This window comes from Equus quagga, chromosome 14 (genome assembly GCF_021613505.1).
Source record: "Equus quagga isolate Etosha38 chromosome 14, UCLA_HA_Equagga_1.0, whole genome shotgun sequence".
In the NCBI taxonomy this organism is placed as follows: domain Eukaryota; kingdom Metazoa; phylum Chordata; class Mammalia; order Perissodactyla; family Equidae; genus Equus; species Equus quagga.
Genome location: NC_060280.1, coordinates 92,115,668 through 92,131,020, shown reverse-complemented (window position 1 = coordinate 92,131,020; position 15,353 = coordinate 92,115,668). Strand labels below are relative to the sequence as shown.

At 60.0% G+C, this 15,353-nt stretch overlaps 1 protein-coding gene across 4 annotated transcripts in view; it reads left to right on the top strand.

Annotated features, from left to right (window-relative positions):
• ARHGEF18 (Rho/Rac guanine nucleotide exchange factor 18) overlaps positions 1-13,658 on the top strand; it is an 88,276-nt gene extending 74,618 nt beyond the window's left edge. For all 4 annotated transcript variants that reach the window (XM_046685316.1, XM_046685315.1, XM_046685317.1 and 1 more), the window contains 12 exons: positions 1,355-1,431; positions 2,845-3,023; positions 3,887-3,978; positions 5,876-6,058; positions 7,214-7,351; positions 7,758-7,882; positions 8,484-8,540; positions 8,632-8,679; positions 8,793-9,263; positions 9,964-10,294; positions 11,352-11,474; positions 11,556-13,658. In XM_046685316.1, the coding sequence (XP_046541272.1) occupies positions 1,355-1,431; positions 2,845-3,023; positions 3,887-3,978; positions 5,876-6,058; positions 7,214-7,351; positions 7,758-7,882; positions 8,484-8,540; positions 8,632-8,679; positions 8,793-9,263; positions 9,964-10,294; positions 11,352-11,474; positions 11,556-11,716 (1,985 nt within the window). In that variant the 3' untranslated portion in view covers positions 11,717-13,658. The remainder of the gene's footprint in view (positions 1-1,354; positions 1,432-2,844; positions 3,024-3,886; positions 3,979-5,875; positions 6,059-7,213; positions 7,352-7,757; positions 7,883-8,483; positions 8,541-8,631; positions 8,680-8,792; positions 9,264-9,963; positions 10,295-11,351; positions 11,475-11,555) is intronic.
• The last annotated feature ends 1,695 nt before the right edge of the window (positions 13,659-15,353 follow it).

Below are 15,353 nucleotides of genomic sequence, written 5' to 3'. Positions count from 1 at the left end.
CCATCTTGGAGGGGTGAGTACCTCTTGGATTGGTGGCTGCCCACTGACGCAGAGCTGCTGCAGCCTGGCTGCTTCGTGGCTGAAGGGAGGTGACATGCTGGAGTCAGCCTGATCACAGGCAGCCAGGAGCGTACAAGAATGAGGTAGTGGCCCCAGCACCCTCTGTCTCGATCTTTGAGATGGGGTAGAACACACCAGGAAAGCTGCTAGATGAAGAGGGCACACTGAGTCATTGACTTCTGAACAGAAACCCAAGGCATCATGACACCCCAGATTTGGCTGAGCTCCCAGGGTTCTAAGCAGGCAGTAGTGGGCCAACTGCTGAAGCCCCCAGTGTGGGTAGAAAACACCACCTGGACTGCTACCTCCGTGTCCCCAAGCATCCCACTCACTGCTCAGGTGTCCTCCAATCCCCGCTTCCCAGATCCACGCTTCCTGTCCATTTCATGAGCTCTGGAAAAATCCTAACCTGTCCAGAGGCATCAGAGTCTTTAAAGACCTTGAGGGGACTGCTTGAGGTAGCCCAATGACAGGATGCGTTTGTTAGTCATTAGAGCGGCGAGCATCCGGCAGACGCAGTTTAGCATCCTCCGTGTGCTGGGCCCGGAGGAGGGTGGTGGGAGGCCCCTACCCTCGGGCTGCAGTCAGCGGACAGAGAGAGGGAAACAAGCACACAGAAAAATAGTGAAAAGCACAGTCAGTGCTCTAGAGGAAGCCAGCAGGCCGCCATGAGAGGGCATTACACAAAGGTGGCCTGTCCGGTTGACACAGGGGTGTCCGAAGAAGCTGCCAAGAAGGTTGTTGCGACACGAGTGCTCCTCTGGGATATGCGGTTCAGGATCTGCACCTGCAAAAGTTCTGCCATGCAGGTGGCCTGGAGATGTTCCTACAGGGTCCAGGCATCCGCCTGCTGCCACCAGGAAGCTCAGGGGCACGAGGGCACAGGAGTGTGTCGCCTCAGTCGGAGGCAGGGTGCCAGCTTCCGGTGGCTCAGGTCCCGGGTGACCTGGGAGTGGGGAGCACAGAGGGGTGAGTTCACGTTTGAGAAATCACAGCGAGAGAATGTCAATGACTAGACCCAGCAGGCGCAGTGACAACAGGGGAGGGTCGGGGCCCAGGGGCCTGGCAGCGGAGCGGGAGGTGCCGAAGGGACCTTTAAGACGAGACTCCGGCCACGGGAAGGGTGAAGTGGAAGGAAACCCTCAGGCTCCTGCAGACTCGTCGTGACGCCCAGCTGACAGTGACCGGGGCTCCTTCCCATGGCGCGGAAGCCACCTTGGGGTCCATGTCTGCCCGGCAGGACCACATGGCCGTGTCGCCCTCTATGACATTTCCTTCTGTGCTCTCTCTTTAGATGTCCTGGCCGTCCTGTTGACTGACGTGCTTCTGCTGCTACAAGAGAAGGATCAGAAATACGTCTTTGCGTCTGTGGTGTGTATCCTGTCTTCACACAAAGTGTGGCTCTGCAGCGGCCCTCGCAGAAGGCGGCCGAGTGGAGGGGGCGGCCGGGGGGCTACCTCAGTGACAGGACAGGGGAGGAGCACAGAGCCAGGTGGCCAGAAAAGCACATCCCTAAATCACCCCATTGTCCTGGGCCCTCCCAGGGGCCGGAAGGTTCCAGCAAGGCAGGGGTAGAATTTTCCAAGAATGGGGTCCTGTCTCGTTGCCTGACAAGGTCTCAGGGGCTCGTGCTCACATGCCCTCCGTTTCCGTGGCTCTTCCTCTCCCAGCGCTCGGATTCTCAGGGGCCCCCGCATCCTTGCCAGGGGAACCCCACCTTCCCTCCTTCCGACTGGCTCATTATTAGGACCCGAACTCAAGCAGCCACTGCTCTGTGAGCTGTGTCCCTGTTGACCCCACAGCATGCTGGTCCCAGCACAGCCTTGTCATGGGAGCCAAGCCTGCCATTGGCAGGGTCGGTTTCTCCTGAGGCCTCTCTCCTCAGGGTGTAGACAGCTGTCTCCTCCCTGTTTCCTCACATGGTCCCCCTTCTGGGTGTGTCTCTGTCCTAGTCTCATAGGGACACGAGTCACACTGGATTAGGGCCCACCCTAATGACCTCATTTTACCTTAATCACCTCTTTAAAGGCCCCCTCTCCGGATACACTCACATTCTGAGGTGCGACTGGTTAGAGTTTCAACATACAGATTAGGGGGGACACAAATCAGCCCATAACCACCAGTGAAAAATGTGCATTTTACTGCCCTATCGGAGCATAAGCTCTTGTGGGATACACAGCAGACTGGGCATACTGGTTGGCTCTGCGTCTTTGGGGCCCAGGATCGGAGGAAGGTTTATTTGTCGTTTATACTACCTAGTTTGTATCCTTTGAGTTTTGCACAGAGACCACGAGTGACTGATTACAAAACACTTTTTTTTTGAGGCAGACTGGCCCTGAGCTAACATCTGTCACCAATCCTCCTCTTTTTGCTGAGGAAGACTGGCCCTGAGCTAACGTCCGTGCCCATCTTCCTCTACTTTATGTGTAGGACACCTGCCACAGTGTGGCTTGCTAAGTGGTGCCATGTCCACACCTGGGACGCGAACCGGTGAACCCCGGGCCTCCAAAGCAGGACGTGCAAACTTAACCACTGTGCCACTGGGCCGGCCCCTAAAACAGATTTTTTAAGCATGTTAAACAGACACTTTAAAAAGATACAAGGATATTGTTGCCATAGTGTCTTTTTTCCCCAGATGGCAAAATATTTCTGCCTTTAATTGTTTGATAATAAGTGGGGTACGTGGCTTTCCTCCTCGCCCCCCTCCCCTCGGAGTGGCAATTCCGCGGCTGTCTGGTTCCGTAGGGTAAAAGGTGACCCCACCACCACCTTCCGCCCATGCAGGACTCGAAGCGCCCCGTCATCTCGCTACAAAAACTCATTGTGAGGGAGGTGGCCAACGAGGAGAAGGCCATGTTTCTGATCAGCGCCTCCCTGCGAGGGCCCGAGATGTACGAGATTTACACCAGCTCCAAGGAGGAGAGGAACGCCTGGATGGCCCACATCCGAAGGGCTGTGGAGAGGTGAGACGGGACTCCTCTGTGTTTCCTCCGCCGACGGCTCTGCCCTTGGCTTTGACGGCTGGCAAATCAGCTGTGACCTTGAAGTGCCAGAGAGGGCCAGAGGTCACGGGCAGACAGGAGACCTGTTTTCGTCTTCCTCATTCCACCTGTGGCTGTCTCCATCTCCCCACCTAAAAGGGACAGAGGCACCATTCTGGCTCCTTCCACAATGCCTAGAAAGGCCCAGAAGTTTCTGGCCGGAGGATTTGGGGCCAGGCAGCTCTAACCCTCCATATTGCTGGGACACTCACCTGACATGCTGGGCTCTCCCCCGCCCCCAGTCTGCGGCCAGACCTGTTGGAGTAGGTCATGACATCCTGTCCTTCCTCCTCGGGCCCAGGGACCCCTCAGGACCCCAGCCTTGTGCCCCTATGCAATGCCTGGCTGCTGGTCCCCACAGTAAACAGGGGAAGTGGCCCACTCCCCATGTCCAGCCAGCCAGCTCTCCCTCTCTTGATGCCTGGAAGCTTCCCGAAGCCTTAGCCTGCTCAGAGCTCCCTTGATGCTCAGCTTCGGCTCTGACGGGCTTGCAGCCTCCCGCACCTGGCAGGTCCCCAGGAAAGGAGCTGGCCCCAGTCTTCTCCACCTCGTCATGGCCAGGCGTTTAAAACTTGTGCCCAGTTACGTCCCAACACTTTGAGACTGGATAAAAGCCACGGCTATCTTTTCTCCCCCTTTTTTTTCCTCACACCATTAACAAGCTAAATCGCTCACAAACTCAGAGACACGCTTAGCGGCCACTTCTGCGGACGAGCCTCAGTGCCCGTTTCAGAAGCCAGCCAGCCCACGAGGCATGCTCGTCCATCTGTCCCCTCTCCCTGCAGCTGTCCGGACGAGGAGGAGGGGCCCTTCAGCGAGGCCGAAGAGGAGAGAAAGATGATGGAGGCCCGAGCTATGAGGCTGAGGGACTTCCAAGGTAAGAGGGAGTCCACAGACATGTCCCCATGTGGTGACGTGGCCCGGCAGCGCCCTCCTTCGGCAGCAGGCCCTGGGCCCACCAGCGGCATTTCTGTTCTGGCCCCTCGGGATTGGCCATGGAGCGAGTCACCGCCCAAGCAAGCACAAGTTTTGGTTGGACTGTCTGTGTCTTGCTGGCCGTTTGCGACACGGCTTTGTCATTGGGTAGTGATCTTCCGGAGGGCGTGTGGGAAAGAGGGGGCGCTCAGGACCCCTGAGCCCCTTCCACACATGATTGTTTTGCCTCACACGCTGCCCCCTCCCTCGGTCCTCGTTCAGAGAGGAGCTTGCCGTGGGTGTCCCAGGTCACTTACAAAAGAACTCCACAGGAGCCCTACTGCAGTAGCACTGGGCTCCTGCAGCCTCCTCCTAGAGCCAGGCACATCCAGACCAGCCCTGGCTTTGTGACCAGGGCCATCAGCTCCCCCCACCCTGTTTTAATTTTTTTTAACTACATTCTTCAGATATAATTCACATACCATACAGTTTATGCATTTAAGTGTACCCTGCAGTGGCTTTTAGTATATGTCACAAGGTGGTGCAGCTGTCACCACAGTCAACTTTAGGCCGTTTTCATCACTCCAAAAAGAAACCTCAGGGGCCAGCCTGGGTGGCATCGTGGTTAAGTTTGTGCACTCTGCTTCAGCACGCTGGGGTTCAGAGGTTCAGATCCTGGGTGCGGACCTACACACTGCTCATCAAGCCATGCTGTGGCAGCGTCCACATATAAAATAGAGGAAGGTTGGCACAGATGTTAGCTCAGGGACAATCTTCCTCAAGCAAAAAGAGCAAGATTGGCAACAGATGTTAGCTCAGGGCCAGTCTTCCTCACCAAAAAAAAAAAAGAAGAAGAAGAAACCCCGTCCCCCTTAGCAGTCATTCCCGTTCCTTCCTCCCCGTAGCCCCTGGTAACCTCTAATCTCCTGTCTGTCTCTATGAGTTTGCCTGTTCTAGATGCTTCGTATCAATGGAGTCATGCAATATTTGTCCTTCTGTGTCGGGCTTATTTCACTGAGCATGATGTTTTCAAGGTTCATTCATGCTGTAGCGTGTGTCAGAATCCCCTTCCTTTTTACGCTGAACACCGCTCCTTTGCATGGATGGACCACATTGTGCTTATGCAGTGCCCTCCCCAGTTTTAACAGATTCCTGTAAGATTTCAGTGAGGTCATTGCCAAGAACGAGGCCTACTGCTTTGTGGTCTCAATCAACTTCCCTTTTTCCCTCTCACTCACTGCAATATTTATTTTTAACTTAGGTAACATCTAAGCAAGAACTACATAAAATTAGGTAGTATATACTTTATCTCTTTGTGGGGAGGGTAATGAGGCAGGAAACAGAAGTAAGATATCCTGATAGGAAAGGAGGTGACAGAATGATTTTTTACATGTGACATGATTATTTGCCTGTAAAGTCCAGTAGAGTCAACTGGGAAATGATTGGAACTAGTAAGAGCTCAATAATTTAGGTGAATGTGATGTATATATAGTGGCAACTACCAATGAGAAAGTCTAATAAATTAAGTTGCGGTCACAGTAGCAAAAAAATGGTACAAAAGCTGGAGACTTGTAAGAAGGATTTAAAGGAAGAAAACTTTGACCCAAATGCGTGGAGGAAGATTTTGAGATGTTTTATCAGGCTCTCAGTTTGTCCCAAACTAATAAATCAGCCTGTCATGGTCCTCACACACACCCCGCTGTGTTTGCTTTTTCCAACTGGGGCAGTGAGCAGAAGACGGGGCCACGCCCTCGGGATAGGGTGTGGGGCAGGGAGGGTCCCCTGCGAGGCACCTTTCCACGGCTCCTGGGGAAGCCGTCCCAGAGAAGGCAGGCCACCACCTCCACGTCACTTTGCAGAGCGACTGAACCAGAAGGACCAGCAGATTGTGCAGAGCCTCAGCGAGAAGCGGCAGATCTACCTGGAGATGGCCGAGCTGAGTGGACTCGACGACTTGGCCCACTCGCGACTCCTCTTCCGAGGAGGGGACCCCGCCGAGAACCTGCAGGGGGAGCTGATTCTCAAGTCGGCCGTGAGCGAGAGTAAGTAGCCGCAGAGCTCTGCTGGGCAGCCGTGTGCCCGGGAGCAGCGCTGACCCCACCAGCACCTGCTAGAGCCAGAAGGTCCTTAGACACCATCAGGTGCAGGCTTAAAACACCTTCTCTCACGGCCAGCAGACACTCCTGGGTGCCTGCTACGTGTGACGCACCGTGCTGGGCCCTGGGGATCTGAAGTTGACTGAGATGAGGTCCCCACACTCAAGAGGTCCCTCCTGTTTCTGATAAGTGGGTCACTGATGATATCCTCAGAAAACGCACACGTGCCCATGTGGTGGGTCATTTCAGAGGGCTCCTGGGCCCGGAACCCCACGTCTAGCAGGAAGAGGCTTCTGAGCAGCAGCAGCCACCGGAGGGCGCTGGCCCCTAAGCAGCCTGCCCTCTCCGCGTGCGCCCTGCCACCGGCTGGCTTCGCGGAGCAGTCAGGGTCCTTGCTGGAGCCCCTGGCAGCTTCCAACGAGCTGCTGAGCCCACGCTGGCCAGGGCACGTGGTAGGCAAGGCGGCCAGTGCTTATTCAGTCTGCTCTTTCAAGAGCAAAAAGACAGACACAGCCCCTGCCCTCCAGAACTTTCCTTCAGAGTGAGGAGAACAGAGACCAGAGTGGGGTCCTGCGTAGACTCTGCTCCTGTTCAGTCTTGGTCCCTCCGGCCGTGCCGGCCTTCTCCTTCCTCCCATTTCTCCAGAGGCTGTTATTCTTGGCCCCCTGAGGACCCTCTCGTATCCTGTACCTTGGTCTGGAATGTTCTCCCCACCCCCTCACCTGGCTAAAGCTTGCTTGTCCTGGACTACTTTGTGTGGCCAGTCCGGCCCCTGACCTTTTGTGTAACCGTTGTCACAAAAGCAGTGGCCACATCGAGTTCCCTCGTAGGCCTAGAGCATCCCTGACCCAGGATGCCCAGGCCCCCGGAGCGCCTCTCCCACGTGGCTGCCCCGTGTCCCGGCCTCTCCTTTAGACACCGACTGGCACATCCCAGTGGCAGTACCTAAAGTTGGGGTGCACAGAATCGCATCCAGCGATGGAGAGGGGGTGACAAACTCCCTGTGAGCTCCTCGGCCCCACGTCCCCGCGGCCCCCTGCACTCTGATGCCCACAGCCTGGTTCCACAGGGGAACTCAGCTCCTCTCGTCTCCTTCCACAGTCGAGGACATCCAGAGCCTGATCTGCAGGCAGCTGGGCAGCACCAACGGCCAGGCGGAAGACGGAGGCAGCTCCACGGCCCTGCCCCGCAGGGCAGAGACCTTTGGGGGCTATGACAGCACGAGCAGCCCCGGCAAGAGTGAGTGGTGGCACTTGTCACCCTGGGGCTGGGGCTTCTCGGGGCCCCAGGGAAGGTCTTCAGCCGCAGGAGGCTGTGCAGTTTCTGGAACATTCCCTTCCCACAGCATCCTTGGCAAAGCCCAGGCGTTTGCTGTTTGGCATCTCTGCTACTGCTGCCCCTCAACTGTCTATAAACTCTCCATGATTGGGGTTCTGGAACCTTCCAGGTGTTGTCAGTCGTGTCCTAACAGCAGCACCCAGACCAGCCCTCCTGTTCCCACCGGTCTCTGTGCCACAAATGCTGCCATTTCGGCACAGGTCCGAGGGCAGGACCCTGGCCACGATGTCCTACCCTGGCTGGGGCGCGGGTTCCAGACTCCCACGGGACCCACAGCATCCTAACACACCTGGTGTGGGGTTTTCAGGTGGCAGTTTTAGGAAGAAAGTCTGCAGCAATGACCCCAGCCTCCAAGACTGGCAGGGCCCTGCAAGCAACCCGGACTCGAAGCTCGGCGACACCCCGGGGGCCTCCGAGGAAGCCCCGCAGGCGGTACGTTGCTTCCATGGGGTGTTGCTCAGTTCGGTACACAGGTGGCGCGCGTCCTTTTCATCATTGTCCACGGGTGCGCACAGCCTGTGTTTGGCTTGCCTGGTGTCGCCATCTTCATAGCGAACAGCCACACGTGCCGCTCTGCTTCTCAGTGAATAATAGTAACACCTCAGCCCCAGTGAATGTGCGGGCCGTCTCCCGGCCCCGGGAATGGCGGGAGGCAGGGAAGCGGGCGGGCTCAGGGCAGTAGCCATGGCCCCCTCAACAGGTGAGAAAAACCGTATGGGGACCACGAGCTTTCAGTCCGCACAGGTGTCTTCACGCCCACGGACGCTGAAGCAGGGCCAGCCTGCGGTCTCAGAGTCTCAGGCAGGCTGCCTCTGGCCAGCTGTGAGGCCTGGGCTCCCCCCGGCCGGCACACAAGCTTCACCTCTGAGCGCTCTGGACAGGCTGATCTAACCAAGCCTCCCACAGCGTGGGCCCATGACAGCCGCCCTCCCACCTCGCTGGGGCCACCTGTGCCCCATTCTTGTCAATAATAAGCGGGTCCAGCTCGAGTTGGATTGGCCCTGAGAAGCTCCTCGTGCTGCTGTCTCTGCAGGTGGAGGCCCCAGGCCCAGAGTCCAGCCCCCGTGTGCCCACCGTCCTGGAGTTGGAGGTAGGTGCCTAGCTCCTGCATCTCCCCGGGGCCGGTGTGCACACTCATACAGCTCGGTGCAGAGCCAGCATCTCTCTCCCTGTCTCCACAGCTTGTCCAGCGGATCCAGACGCTGTCCCAGCTGCTCCTCAGCCTCCAGGTACAGGGGCTTCTGGGAGAGAGTGACACACTGCACCTGCCTTTTTCCTGGGGAAGGGCACACTCTTCCTGAAATCGGCCTGGAGCCCGGCCCTCACCGGTCCCTCCCCGCAGGCGGTCATCGCCCAGCAGGACAGCTACGTGGAGATGCAGAGGGCCACCATCCAGGAGCGCGAGAAGCAGTTGCGGCTGCAGTCGACACGCGGGAACCTGCTGCTGGAGCAGGAGAGGCAGCGCAACTTCGAGAAGCAGCGGGAGGAGCTGGTGGGCGTGCAGAAGCTGCAGGGCCAGCTGCGGCTGGAGCAGCAGCGCTGGGAGCGCCAGCGGGAGCGCCAGCGGCAGGAGCTGGACCTGGCCTCGGCCCGGCTGCAGCAGCGCGAGGGCGAGGCGCAGAGGCTGCAGGAGCGGCTGGGCCAGGAGCGCGCCGAGCTGGAGCGCCAGCGGCAGGCCTACCAGCAGGACCTGGAGCGGCTGCGTGAGGCCCAGCGCGCCGTGGAGCGCGAGCGCGAGCGCCTGGAGCTGCTGCGGAGGCTCAAGAAGCAGCACACTGTGCCCGGGGCGCTGCCGCCCGAAGTGCTGGCAGAGGTGAGTGCGCGCGTGCAAGAGTGAGTGTGAGTGGGCTAGAGCAAGAGTGTGAGCGTGCTAGGGTGTGTGCGTGTGTACTGCATGGACATGTGAGCTTGCCCGTGTGAGTGCACCTGTATGTGTGTGGATGAGTGTGAGCGTGCTGGTGTAAGAGCAAGCGTGTGTTACATGCGTGGATGTGCAAGTGTGAGGGGCTAGTGCGTGCGTATTGCATGGACGTGAGTGTGCTAATGTAAGGGCAAGTGTGAGTATGTTACATGCATGGATGTGTGTGAGTGCAGTAGTGTATGAGTGCATTGCATGAACGTGTGTGTGCTAGCGTACGCGAGTGTGAGTGGGCTAGTGTGAGCATACTAGTGTAGGAGTGTGAGCGTGCTGGTGTGTGTGTGTATGTGCATGGACGTGTGTGTGTGAGTTGTGTGCATATGAATGTCAATATTCGTGTAAACATGTATGAGAATGTGGGCATGTGAGAGTGTGCCCGTGGGTGTGCACATGTGTGGGGCTGTGCAAGCACGTATGTCTGTGTTTGGGGGCCAGGCGATGAATGGCGGCTCTGGCAGGCCTTGAACCGGGCGCAGGGCAGCGAGCCTGGCTGGGCGCTGTGCAAATCTGAAGGGGGCGGCTCCTTGTCTAGGCTCCCCGGGGGGCTGGCAGCAGGAACAAAGGCGTTGGGATGTGTCTTTTGTCTCTCTTGCAGGCCCAGCCGCCAAGCCACTCTGCCAGCTTCGACGGGGAAGGGCTGGAAGGGCCCGCGGGCCTGTCCAAAGCGCCAGGGCCCCGGGTGAGCGTGCTGCTGTCGGGCGGCCCCGAGTACCCCGAGCGCTCGGAGGTGGCCCGCCGGGACAGCGCCCCGACCGAGAGCCGCCCGGCCAAGAGCGACGTGCCCATCCAGCTGCTCAGCGCCACCAACCAGATCCAGAGGCAGACGGCCGTGCAGCAGCAGATCCCCACCAAGCTGGCCGCCTCCACCAAGGGCAGCAAGGACAAGGGCGGCAAGAGCAGGGGCTCCCAGCGCTGGGAGAGCTCAGGTGAGCCAGGCGCGCGGGGCGGTGCCATGAGGGGGCGGGGCGGGGTCCGGGAGGGGGCGGGGCCAAGGGCGGGCAGGGTGGGGCCAAGAGGGGGCGGGACAGGGCCCTGGACTTGGCTCGCTGGGCGGGCCGGTTGGAGCCAGGCCTCCCCCTATCCTCTCCGCATAATACAGGAGATGGGTGACCTCTGCTGCCTGCCCGACCCCTCTTCTCAGATTGGGGGGGTCCAGTTGTGGGCTATTTGTGAAACCAAAGCGGCTCCTTGCGGGCACAGAAAAATGGGACCCCAGGGCCATCCTCCTATGGGGGGCCAGGAGGAAACCAGAAGGCACGGCTGGCTATGTGGCTGAGGCCACGCCCCCCATAACTCCGCCAACAAACAGAGGTCTTTCATCGCAAGAAACAAAACTGACCTGACAGACCCACCTCGGTCCTCACGCTGGGCCGCGGGCAAGGTAGCGTCTTGGCGATTCAGAAAGAAGGGGCCTTGGAGACCTTTTCGGATGTGGTCACGAGAGATAAGAAGTCCAAGAGCCCTGGTCAGTTAGGGACAGTGTGGTGACCGAGGCTAACCCTCCCCACCGAGCCCCTGCCAGGGGCAGGTCCTGGTGCCGGGGACTCTACCCCATGTCTTGGTTCCACGGCAGGGACACAGATCCTCGCCCCGGAGCCCCCTGCAGCAAGCGGCCCCCAGTACACAAAACCCCGGGGCTCCCTCAGGCCCTGCGAGCCTGCAGGCCCCGGCGGGGGGCCCTCCCAGGGGCGTTCCTGAGGAGCAGGGCCTGTGTCCCAGGACCTCTGGGGCTCTGGGGTCTCAGCCCCCGTCCAGAGGCCAAATTACTCTGGGGCCCTCTGTGGTCGGGTAGGAGCTGCTGTTTTTGCATTTGTGGCTCAATACCCGAGTGGGGTCTGTCCCTGAGAAGGGGTGCTGGGGGCCTTTCCCGGCTGCCTGTGGGAAGGACCAAGGAGTTGGGGAGGCCCCTGGCTGAGGTGTGCGGCCGCTTGTGTGCCTGGAGCGAGGCCGAGCGCCCCACGCTGCGCCCTTCTCCCTCTTCAGGCTCGTTCGACCTCAAGCAGCAGCCGCTTCTCAACAAGCTCATGGGCAAGGACGAGAGCGCGTCTCGGAGCCGCCGCTCACTCAGTCCCGTCCTCAGCAGCCACAGCCCTGTGCCCTCCCCAGGTGAGCCCAGCCCCCTGGGGAAGCAGGCCGCACGCCCAGTGCCCAGCAGCTGCTGACCACCACAACCCCCTCTCTCTGCAGACCCCGGCTTCCTGACCCCAAGCCCGGCCCCATCGGATGCCCCCACCGAGTGCTTCTCCTTCAAGGCCGGGGGGGCATCCGTGCCCCCGTCCCCGTCGCCACTGCCCACCACACCACTCGACAAGGAAGAAGCCAGCAAGGAAGATGTCATCTTCTTCTAGGGGGCTGTGGCTCAAGGTGCAGGCCCCTCCCTGTCCTGCCCACCCTCCGCGCTCTCTGGGGCACCACCCAGCTGTCCCCCTCCCGATCCTGAGCAAGCCACCGCCACCCACCGCCCGGCTGGGGGCAGGGCAGGGCCAGCAGCAGCCTGGGGTCTCAAGGCTCTTTCCGTAGGTTTAGCACTGGTGCCTGGGTACTTTTCTAAACCTGTTTTTTTAATACAGAAAGGCAAGTTTTTAATCGAAGGTTGACCAGAGCTAAGCCCAGGAACGGTTTTACGTCATACCCCCTATTTGAGTAGGGAGAGGTCGACTCCCAGCTGTTTTCCCAAGGTAGTGACAAACGGTGGTGGTTCCGCAAGAAGACTCGTGACAAGCCAGATCCTGGTCTGAGGAGGTGCTGGCTGGGCTCCACGGCCACGAGGAGACGCTGGAGCGTGTCATGAGAGCACCCAAGGGGCCGGGGGTGTCGCTGTGTCTGTCGGCAGAATCAACTTCCAAAGCAGAGACTGTGCGGGTGCGCGGGGAACCTCTAGGCCGGGACAGGGCCACGGGGCAGGGCGGCTGGAGAGGATGGCCGATGGCGCACTCTAGGCGGGTTCTGTGGGTTTGGAAGCGCCTCCTGAAAGGGGCTGACCACAACTCACTTTAACTTGGCAGGTTTTTAAAACCTGCCGTTGTCAAACTCGGTGCTTTCTCGAGGGCACCAGCCGTTCTCCAGGGCTCGGCCTGTCCAGGAGGTCAAATCACGAGGGTCCCAGCCCCAGCAGAGGGTCCTCAGCCCTGGAGAGATGGGCTGGCGTTCATGGGGCTGCCGGGAGGAAGCCCCCAGGGCAGGTGTCCCTCACTGATGGGCAGAGGCTGGTGCGACATGAAGCAGAGGAGTGGGGCCATATGTCCAGGCGGATGAGGGTGAAACGCAGGAGGGGTCCTCCATGGCCTGGGGGCCTTGAGTGGGCAGAGGGCCACCTCACGGGCGCCTCAGGTCCAGCGAGCTGTCATAGCATATAGTCAACTTCCCCTGGCCGGGGGTGAAGGCCGCGTGGCTGTAGATGTTGGCAGTGGGGTTGGATGTCCAGGAGCAGTCCAGAGGTGGCAGCTGCTTCAGATCCACATTCCAGCTCTGGCCCCACTCAAGCCTGGGTGCTGGGGTGGGGAAGCGAGAACATTCCAGCCTTTCTCTGCTGCCCCCCCGGGGCCCGAACCCAGCATCTCCCTAAGCGTTGGTAGGAGGACTGGCTCTTGTGCTGACCAGGAGCAGGGGCACTACGGGGTTGAGGTGACAGCCAGTCGGTGACAGGGAACTGAAAGCAGCTGTCGGGAACCTCTCCCGAGCACCTCTCGCCCCCCTCCCCCACCCCGTTGACTGCCCACGGGGCCTGCAGCCTCAGAGAGGAGCAAGAAGCCACCTCCCTCGTCCTGTGACCCCCTCAGCTCCCCTGTGCCATGTCTAGAATCAGTGTTTTGCGTTTTGTCCTGAGAAGCCGCGGAGCACTTTAGAAGTTGACTCCAGTTCCTGTCCTGTTGTGAAGGCGACGTTCCCGGGCCCTCGTACTGGGTGGTGTCACCGCCGTGCGCCCCTGTGCGCATGCTCTGGTCTGACCCTCCGCGCCACCGTGGTTCCTGGGACCATAAGACGTTCAAGGAGTTCCCACCCACGCGGTGGGGATCGGCGCTCCTTGCCATGCGGCCGGGCCTGTCTCAGCCGGGTGGCAGCGTTGGTCCATCTCTCACCAGTATGCTGAGGTCACTCCTGGGTGGAGCCCGATTTTACTTGTAAAGTTGGTGGTCAGCAGACGTTCTGATCTCTGTGGGATCTGTGCACGTCTTCGTCCATCGTGACCGTGATCTTAGTCCACGCGACAATTATTTTTACAATGATGCATTTCCTCACCGCGGGATAGAACTTAAGACCCGATTCTAGCAATAAAAGTGTCTCAGATGAGCTGCGAGTGGCCGTTCTCTGGGGTTTTGTCAAACGTTGGTGCTGGAGTGGTGGGTTCTGGTGGGGCCCCCTTGGAGCCTCTGCTGGAATGGGACCTTGGGGAGGCCCAGGCCCAGGGCCCCCCCAGCTCCCCTCGACAGTGCCTGCCTGGAGCCAGGAGAGCCAGGGAGGTTCCAGGGCCTTGAGAGAGCCTGAGGACCAGGGCCTGCCTGACACCAGGCTGTCCCATCCTGTCCGTCCAGGGTGGGCCCAGGTCACCGTAGGGACCCCCGCAGCTGCTGTCATCTCTCCTACTGGGTACAGGCATCAGGCCTGTGGGAGGGTGACCACACTGCTCCCCCTGCCCTGTGGCTGGGGTGGGGAAGCAGGGAGGTGGGGACACCTCCCGGCCAAGTGACAGTTCCCCCACCCCACCCTGGCTGGGACCAGCTGCCTGCACGCCAGGCCTGTGGTGAGTGATCGGGTCTGAGGAGACCACACAGAGGGGCCCGGGCTGAGGAGTCTGCTCTCGTTCCCACTGAGGAAGCCCCAGTCGATGGTCACCTTCCAAGCCAGGCAGTGGCAGTGCCAGTGGCTGCAGTGGCCCCCAGGAGAAGCAGCCACCAGACAAGACTGAGGTTCGGGGAATGCCACCGACTCCCCCCTGGCCTGGCTGGGTCCCCTCTGTGGTCCCGGGATGTCAGCTTCCTCGACAAGGAGCTGTTGCCCCACCGTGAGGCCCTGCCAGCTTCTAGGCAGTCCCCGGGACCTGTCAGCCTCCCTGCTCCCTGACGGCCGGGTTTGCCACAGATGCGTCCTGTTTAAGGCTTGGAAAATCCATTTAGGCCCTGTCCCCAGGAATTGGCCTGCTTCACTCCATCCTGAAGAGGCTGAGCTGCCGGCCCAGGGAAGGGCACCAGGCAGGGGGTGTGGCCGCGCGGCAGGCAGGGCCCACTCCTTGGTGGCCTGGGGGTGTGCCTGGGGTTGGGCAGCTGTGTCCCCAGTGCTGGCAGCTGGCTGTGCCCAGGCCCACAGGGACGCAGCCTGTTGGGGTACCAGGGACCTGACGTGTTGCACATCCAGGTGTCCACATGACTGCCCCACAAACGCGCTGCTCCAGGTGCTTTCCAGGTGTTAACTCACTGAGGCTACAGACAGGCAGGCAGGTGCTGCTGAGCCCAGCCTAATGTCGCTGGAGCCCCTGGGCACTGGGACCGGGGCCTCTGTGAAGGGCTGAGGCAAGCTCACCCCGGCTTTGCAAGAGGGAAAATGGAGATTGACCCAGCCTGGCCCCTCCCCTAGCCCGGAGGGCCCACCCATGAGCTCCGGGCAGAGGGAGCCCCCACAGATGGACCAGCCAGGGCGCTCCGGCCAGGAGCCACGCAGGGTCTCCTCTGCATCCCGCGTTGCCCCCAGCAGCCTTCCATTCCAGCTGCTTCCGGCCGCAGACGTTCCTTGTAAAAGAACACGCAGCGGATAGTACATGAGGCTCCAGGGACTGCAGCCGCCCACTGTGCTCGGTCTTCCCAGCGCCTGCGAGACGGAACGGAGAGCGTGACTCGCTCCGCCTTCCCCCGGCACTCAGAGGTGGAGGGTCTGACGACACATCAAGAGCAAGGGGCGAGCGTGGGCCGGCCACCATCTACCGATGCTTCCCCGAGGCCACACACACACACACGTCCTCTCAAACATCAGACTGAGAAACAAACACGTCGC